This window comes from Salvelinus namaycush, chromosome 32, assembly GCF_016432855.1.
Source record: "Salvelinus namaycush isolate Seneca chromosome 32, SaNama_1.0, whole genome shotgun sequence".
NCBI lineage: Eukaryota > Metazoa > Chordata > Actinopteri > Salmoniformes > Salmonidae > Salvelinus > Salvelinus namaycush.
Window position 1 is genome coordinate 7,213,588 of NC_052338.1, and position 8,981 is coordinate 7,222,568.

General features: G+C 40.9%; 1 protein-coding gene across 1 annotated transcript; it reads right to left on the minus strand.

Annotated features, from left to right (window-relative positions):
• Window positions 1-4,669: 4,669 nt before the first annotated feature.
• On the minus strand, window positions 4,670-8,139 carry LOC120027392 (glyceraldehyde-3-phosphate dehydrogenase-like). Its single transcript, XM_038972309.1, has 9 exons — window positions 8,036-8,139; window positions 7,858-7,948; window positions 7,448-7,563; window positions 6,791-6,872; window positions 6,361-6,500; window positions 6,123-6,213; window positions 5,386-5,469; window positions 5,022-5,113; window positions 4,670-4,915 (listed from the first exon to the last, which is right to left on the minus strand). Exons 1-9 carry the CDS (start codon window positions 8,137-8,139, stop codon window positions 4,849-4,851), a joined length of 867 nt encoding a protein of 288 aa, XP_038828237.1. The 3' UTR covers window positions 4,670-4,848.
• Between the last annotated feature and the right edge of the window lie 842 nt (window positions 8,140-8,981).

The following is an 8,981-nucleotide window of genomic DNA, read 5'->3' on the forward strand; positions in this document are numbered from 1 at the left end:
CCAGGCAGAAATAAACAAGCTACTGCGGGTTTTAACTACCGCCATGACTAGAGTAAACGCGCAATCACCTACTGCTTGGCTTGAGTAAATTCTCGACACGTTTCATTAATATCACATTGTGTGTTTATTTTACCCTACACGTGAGTAATATCAATGGCATTATTGTCTGTAAGTCTAACTTTGTCACCATTATTTCAATCAATGATGGCTCACGATTTAGGAGTTTTACGGCACCCTCAGCAACCCTTGGGGACGTCAGAGAGAGCCCATATTGACGTTGCCTGTAAGGTTCTCTGCTCATATTGTCTAGAAGCTATGGGCTACTGGCTTACTGAAACTTTTGGACTGTGCTATGTGCAAAAGTAGGCCTACACCTAGTTGAAATGTATGCTACACATGCTCCATTAGACAATTTCCTGTTGTTTGATCGAGGAGGGCTGAAATATGGTAAAATACATTTGATTTTATTTGACAACCTTTGACACATACATAAAACAATAGAGAACATACTCAAAAAAAGTTGAATGTTGTCAATTGGATCAGTGGAGAGAAGGGCTAAACAGACTTGAATTTATGGATGTTGGTATCTTCTCAGGGGTTGTATTCTGCATTCTGGTAGCATAGGGAAGGGCATAAATCCAAGATGTAGTTGGTCTCTTCTCAATAGTAGCTATGTTACCATGGTCCTGTCCTGAGCGAGTGAAAGGACAGAAACAATCAACTTAAAGTGATCGTTTTCTACAGAAAGCCCTGTGAAGTAAACAATGCATAGAATGTGTTTGCCACGCTTCTCTAAAAACATCCCAAAATACCTTGTCGATACTTAAATCAGACTTCTGTTGCCACAATATCCCTCCAGGAGATCTGTGTTCATCTATGTTTATGGAACAGAACTTTTCCCAAAGATTTTTAGTATATGTTTTTACTCCCAAGCCATACATAGTTTACTTCATAGGGCTTTCTGTAGAGCCTGTATTTTAAACAAGTCGTCTGTATTTTAAATAAGTTAGAACACAAACCAATTAAGATTGCAGTAAAAACCCAGAAAGCTATCCCTTTAAGTCGTAGTTAAAGGTATGTATATTAATTAAAGGTGAACTCATCTTCTACAGTGACAATGTCAATCTGACCTACCTGTGTTAGTAAAGTAGACAGAGGCAGTTAGAGAGCTGGAATGGAGGAAAGTGTTTTTTCCTCAACATCTTTCTCCTCAACATGCCACGGTTTTGTCTTTGCACTGACTTGTGGATGTGGCACTGGTAGGAACAACTGTAGTCGGACTGGAATAGGTTTTCCCAACATGATAATCCTCCTCTATGAGACAGAGGAAGATAGAAAAGTAGAGCGAGAGATGGGGCAGGGAAACCCATTTAGCTTTCAAATTTAAAGCCACAATCTGTAACTTTGGCAGCAAGATGAAGAAAAAGTACTTGCTCTCACTTCGAAAGCACTTTCACCCATTTTATGTAGCCTAATATTTAAGACTTCACCAAATGGTAAATAAGAGATTGCGAGGACCGTTTTAACAAGTTACAACAAATATATATTTTGAAGAAATGCAAATATGTAAAAAAAAAAATATATATATATTATAGCCTTAAATATTGGTTTGGGATTGCCACAAAACTGCACCTCACTTCAATTATTTTGTAGTGCCTTTATAAGGCTAATGTGCCCTCTCAAATTGTCCAAAGGTAAATAAAAGTAGGTATTTCATGGCCTCCCAAGTGACGCAGCGGTCTAAGGCTGCGGTCACTACTGACCCGGGTTTGATCCCAGGCTGCATCACAGCCGTCCGTGACTGGGAGGCCCATGAGGCAGCGCACAATTGGCCCAGCGTTGTCCGGGTTAGGGGAGGGTTTGGACTGGCTGAGTTGTCGTCGTCCAATTGCGCTCTAGTGACTCTTTATGGCGGGCCGGGCACCTGCACGCTGACTTCGGTTGCCAGTTGTACGGTGTTTCCTCTGACACATTGACGCGGCTGGCTTCTGGGTAAAGCGAGCAGTGTGTCAAGAAGCAGTGCAGAGTGGCAGGGTCGTGTTTCGGGAGGACGCGTGGCTCTCGTCCTTCGCCTCCCTTGAGTCCGCACGGGAGTTGAAGCGATGGGACAAGACTGTAACTACCAATTGGGAGAAAAAGGGGTAAGAAGTAGCTATTTCAGCTCATACTTACCCTGGGTGATTTCATCTTGATCACTGTCTATATTTATAAACTATATCACAGATGCAGAGATCGGATACTAGTGGGAGAGATCAGATATATTATCAGTGATGAACTATTATCTATCAGCTATAAGGGACTACCCCGAAACCAGTAACAAAGCCATTAAAACATACAATTAAAAAAGTAGATTTAAATAGAACAACTATTTTCTTCAACCAAATGCCCCAGTTGTCCCTGTCTTGGAAAAAACAATAGTACATTTACAACAACAGTCATGAATAAAGTATAATAAAGTTAAAATACTTACATGAACAACATATAATCTCTTTTCTTGTTGTCTTGTTCCTGTCCTGTTTTTTAAAGAGCAGTGATATGTCTGTGATTTGAATGCACTGATCTCTTCTTGAGTTGTCTGGCTCACGTCACCTGTTTTTCCTCTTCCAAGGAACCAAAAATAAGTTCATTCTTCTTCTTTAGAAGTCAATGCACCACTGTACATTTCTTGTTGCCCTGGGAATGGTTGCTCTAAGCAGAAGGGTTGCTTCACAAAAACAGTTACACCCATGTGTAAACGTGATATCTCAAGAACAAGAGATTCTGGATGACAGTTAAAATGACTCAGCAACTGCTACCTTTCACTACCTAGCTGTCAGTGACGGTCAGTACCGTTTCACGAGAATGGCCTTATTTCTATTACAGCATGTTGGATGACTCATTCAAAAACAGAAATATACAAACAAGAGTAAATAAACCTAACAGACAGGGGTATTACAAATCGAGATACATTTTCAATCTGTCAAAAACTTTAATGGTGCGTATTTCTTTTTTGTTTTTACATTTAATGATCATTTCAAAATAATATTTAAATTCTATCTTCAACAATGTGAAGAGGGGTTTGTTCTCTGCCCACTTCATTTGATGGATAAAGAATCTTCCATGAAAGATAAACAAACTAACAACGAAAGTTAAATCAGGGTCCATATCATTTGGATCAAAATTAACATTAATAGTTGTTTCTTTTAAAATAAAATCTTCTAACTCACTCCAAAATATTCTGATATAACAATAGTCCCAAAATAAACATATCAGAGTCTCTCAGATTAACATTAATAGTCGTTTCTTTTAAAATAAAATCTTCTGATATAAGAATATAAGAGTTTCTGGGTCACAACCACAGATATAAGAGTTTCTGGGTCACAACCACAAAATACACATTTGTTATCAATAGCTATTTTAAATCTGTGTATTATAAAGGTCTTTACAGGGTAGATTCTATGAATGAGTTTGTATGAGACTTCTTTCACGTTATTAGATATACAATATTTACCAGACAACGAGACTTTGTTCCAGTTCACTTGTCCTAGGACTGCATTCCAGTACATTTTAGCAGAGGGAATAGTAACATATTGACATAGTTTCCTTATATAAATGTTATTATATATATAGTTTAAAATGTCAAATCCTTCTAATTGTATTGAGGCTACAAAATCCTCAACAGTTTTACTTGGAGTACTGTTATATTCTCCTAAAAGAAGAAGAACACCTTTGGGACAGCTCTAACAACTATTTGATACTCCCCAGGAGTGAATGTAACATTGTGTGTTCTCATAAATTCTGGATAATCATATAGTTGTCCATCATTATTCAATAATTATTTAACCCAGATAATGTTGTTGTCAAACCAGTTCTGGGAAAAATAAAGACTTGTTTTTGTATTTTATGTCTTTATTATTCCAGATTGTATACCTATGAGGGGGAGAATTGTGTTTGTACATGAGGTTCCAAGTTAGAAGTACTTGTTTAGGAAAGTTTGCAGCTTATTAATAGGGATTTTACCCACATCGAAGTTGCATTTGAATAAGAATTCTAGACCACCAATCTGTTGGAATATTAAATGAGGGATTATATTCCAAATGCAATCCTTACTTCTTTAATAGTTTTGTAATCCATTTGATCTTAAAGATTATATTAGAGGTTTTAAAATCCAGAGCATTCAACACCATGGTGCTACCCTACAGAGTGCTGTTGAGGCTACTGTAGACCTTTGCAAAATAGTGTGTTTTAAATCTATTTGGTGACATGTGACAATATTTAGTATAGCTTGATCTAAAAAGGTTCACTTTAAATGTTTTACCATTTTAATTTTGGGGAAATTCAATGAGGATGGTCCTCCCCTTCCTCCTTTGAGGAGCCTCCACTGCTAGCTCTTGAAAATAAATAGTTTAACCATTATCTTGTCATGATAATTAAATGAGTTTACTATAGGTGGAAGAAGGTTCCTGTTGTCAGACTGGAGTAAATGACTGGCAGATTTTGGCATGCCATTCATGGTCCAAATGCTTTGTTTCACAGCCTCTGTGCAGCTTTAATGAAATGTACCATGACAAGTCTGCTAGAATGTACCATGAGAACACTTCAACAACAGAAGACGACAAACACTTCACAAACAGAATACTTTTATTGTGTGACCGAGTGAATTAAGGACAGAAATATTTTGCAGGCAAAAACAAGACTCCATCCTCTGAACAGAAATGTCACTTATTTTAAATCTGTTGCCATGTACTTTGCTACCGGTTCTTTCTCTGGCGGTGGACTGGTGGGATGTCCGTTCAGGAGAAGGAAGATGTCATGGGATGTTGGTGGTGTGCTGTGGAGACTTTACACCTTGACCTATGCACATGGCACTCAAGGAGTAAAGGAGTAAAGGTAAAGGTCAATAACACGGTTGCTATTGCCATACTCATTGTCGTACCTATGGGAGAGGGAGCGAGAGGAAGGAATCTTTATAATGTATATATACACTCAAAATTACTACATATATTGTGTGTGTGTGTGTTTGTTTAGGTCTGGATACATACCATGAGACCAGCTTGACAAAGTGGTCATTGAGTGCAATGCCTGCGCCGGCGTCGGAGATTGAGGAACGTTTGTCACCGTTGAAGTCAACAGGCTCATTACGTGAAAAACAGAAATGTTTTAGTTCATATGACCTTTAGGTTCAGCACATAAGAGCAGGGAAAGCTTGGGCCCTGTTCACGTAGTCTTAAAATGCATCCTTCCTTATTTCCTTCATTGTGGTACTCACTGACATGATTAGGGACTGCAACACAGACCCTTGCTTACACCTATCAAATCACGTTCGATCAGTGATTTCTATAAGTATGGAAGGTATGATGCATTTGATAGTATTCAAGCAGAGTCTTGGAATGGGAAAATATTTACCTGGTCCTCTGTGTATCCCAGAATTCCTTTCATGGGTCCTTTGGAGGCCTCCTTGATGACTCTCTTGATCTCTTCATAAGGGGCCTGAGGCAGACAGGAGAAAACATTACATGTAGAACAAGAATGTACCTAAATGGAAACAAATTACTATGTATTAAGTGCCTGTTGTGTGTTACGTTTACAGTAACTTAAGGAAAGGTGCAAAAACAAGGGTAGCTTGTAGTTGGGTTGGGAGGGTGGTCAAGGGGAATTAAGTAGAGCTACTCTGAATTCCTGTTTTTTTACCCCTTTTTCGTGATATCAAATTGGTAGTTACAGTCTTGTCCCATCGCTGCAACTCCCCTACGGACTCGGGAGAGGCGGAGATCAAGAGCCATTCATCATCCGAAACACGACCCTGCCAAGCCGCACAGTTTCTTGACACACTGCTCGCTTAACCCGGAAGCCTGACACATCAATGTGTCAGAGGAAACACCATCCATCTGGCGACTGAAGTCAGCTTGCAGGCACCCGGCCCGCCACAAGGAGTTGCTAGAGCGAGATGGGATAAGGACATCCCGGCCGGCAAAACCCTCCCCTAACCCGGACGACGCTGGGCCAATTGTGCGACGCTGGACCCTCGTGGGTCTCCCGGTCACGGCCGGCTGTGACACAGCCTGGGATCAAAGAGTAGTGCTACTTGTGTAGAACATCTTGTATTTCAATAAAAAAAAGTGTAGAGAGGTGACAAGACTTACGGCCTTCTCAAGACGGACAGTCAGGTCAACCACGGACACGTTGGGGGTGGGGACACGGAAGGCCATGCCGGTCAACTTGCCGTGGGTCAAAAGGTTCAGTTAAAAATGTTCATGCTTTCGAATATTGAGACACGCCCTTAGTGAAAAGGACTATAAAAATCCCATCCATTATCACTATGGATAAAACCTCCATTACGAAACCAATGGTCCTGGATTGGTTCATACCCATTCAGCTCAGGGAATAACCTTGCTCACCGCCTTAGCAGCGCCGGTGGAGGCAGGGATAATGTTCTGGCTGGCACCACGTCCATCTCTCCACAGCTTACCGGAGGGCCCGTCAACAGTCTTCTGAGTGGCTGTGACGGAGTGAACTGTGCTCTGGGGGAGGAAACAAGTGATATGGATGCTAGTCTAAGCAGGGTTTTGTTTATTAGGCACCAAAAGGAAGAAAACAGGAAGTTACTATCTGAAATTAACCACATTTTCTTTTTCTGTTGTGTGCTCTGATAAACACGACTCAGGACTTGTGCAGAGCAGAAACATGAGCATTGTTAGCATGTACATTAATCGAGATGTCAATGTTAGCATCAGTGCTGACCCACTTTTATCACTACATCCCAGTCCGTGTGATAATTGTGCTTTTTAACACAATTATCATCTGTTCTTACCATGAGACCCTCAACAATGCCAAAGTTGTCGTTGATAACCTTGGCGATGGGAGCCAGGCAGTTAGTTGTGCAGGAGGCATTGCTGTGAGGACATGACATCATTATCAACATAATCTATATCCTCCCACTAGGAAAAACCCTACATCATTTCAACTGTATCGTCAGCAGCACGAAATCACGCCTCCACCCACCTTTGACCCACATTAAATCCTGCCTTTCCGAAGTAAAATAGTTTCCCCTGTTACCCAATCTGAATTGTTTTCTTACCTCGAGGAGTTATGCAGCTGCCATAGAATTTGAATATAAGGTTTATGGAAAGCAATGTAAAATAAACAATGCATAGAATGAGAGTACATTTTTCTTTACAAAACCATTGTTGAAAACAGTTCTGCTCCAAAATCTGTCAAACACAGGACCTTGTTTAGTGATATTGTCCCAAAGTTTAATTGAAGTGTGTGAGCAATTGTAGGATGTTTTTAGGCCATGTTTCACACTCGCATTCTCAGTAAGACTGAGGGATGATTTTTGTCCTGCTGGAACTGAGTGACTGTGTGCGTCTGTTTGTACATGTGACATGTCACCCTGTGGCAGGAATGTTTGTACATGTCACACTGCTCCTTTAAAATAATGTCATGGGTGGAGGGGAGAGGGGCTTACCTGACAACCTTCAGGCAGTTATCGTAATGATGGTGGTTGACACCCATCACGAACATGGGGGCATCGGCGCCTGGGGCGGAGATGATGACTCTTTTGGCACCTCCCTGCAGGTGAGCCTGTGGGGGTAATGGGTAGGGTGAGAGGTCAATGGGTATGTTTGTGTAACAACAAATACACAGCATCAAGGCTGCCTTGCTTTGTTCAGTCGCATACAGCTGATGATATGGAAAAACGGCAAAAATTAAGGTATCAATGTAAACAATTTACAGCATAAAAATACATACAGCATTGTGCTCACTTGCTGCTCACCCACAACCTTATAGCCATGAAGTCTTATATATATATATATCCACCAAATTCAAGTATAGACCATTGTCAATATGACCTACTGCTAGCGAAGAGGTACTTACAGAGGCCTTGTCGATGGTGGTGAACACACCGGTAGATTCCACAACATAGTCAGCTCCAGCCTCGCCCCACTTGATCTGGGAAGGGTCCCTCCTGAAGATGGCAAAGAGATAGAAGTTAGGATTATACCATAAAACTAGTGTTAGAATTACAGAGGTAAAGAAAAGGAACAACACTTACTCATGGAAAACTGGGATGTGGATGTTGCCAATGATCAGCTTGTCATTCTCTTGCCTCACTTTCCTGTGCTTCCAAACACCGTGGGTGGAGTGATATTTGAACATGTAGACCTACGGAACAGTGGCAGTGGTAGAGAGCTGGTCAGGGATATTACATACAATCTTTAGGGAGGTGTTGAATATGTGTACAGTAAACTTGTGCACCTGAGATATTTCTTGTTTAACCGAAACAAACCTGACCCACTCAAGGTCTGACTTCAGTGAAACAGGTTTATATTTTTCAATTTATTTCAATTTCCGTACCCTATAAATGGTATATTTGTCAGTATATAAAGCAGTAGCGAAATCAGATAGTTTTACGATTAATCCCCATGTATCCATATGACCACACCATACCAGCAGGTGGCAGCAGCCCTATACTGACAGCTCTACAAGGCCTGCCAACCTTGACTGATAACAATACTTGACATTTGCAGCCCAGAGCCTTTGTTTATGCCTAATATGGTTGGGTTTGTGCTGCGTACTGACCCATAGAACAGACAAGTGCGGGTTGAGCACACAAATTGTAGAAGCAGGGAAGGGACAAGGCTGGTCAGTGTAACACGGACTTCAACAGAAGACCACTTATGTATGAAAACAGTTCAGCAACATGGAGTGTAATTCCCCTTTAAATGCCCAGTTGCAGCATAACTTGGGTGTAAAGTTCAGTGGAATACATACTGTATGCACGGTATGCACCGTTCCCTTTACTGTTTAACTCGAGCAGACTACTGATAGGCCCACATTAGTCAAACACTGTCAATGCTGGAGACTTAAGTTGTCACCACTCACAAGCAGTTGAGAAATGTCTAGATTAGACTATTCGCCATATTGCAGACTCTTGTAGCCAGCTAGTGAAACGATATAGAGAGAGCTAGATAGACCAATCAAGTCCACCGACAGTGGAA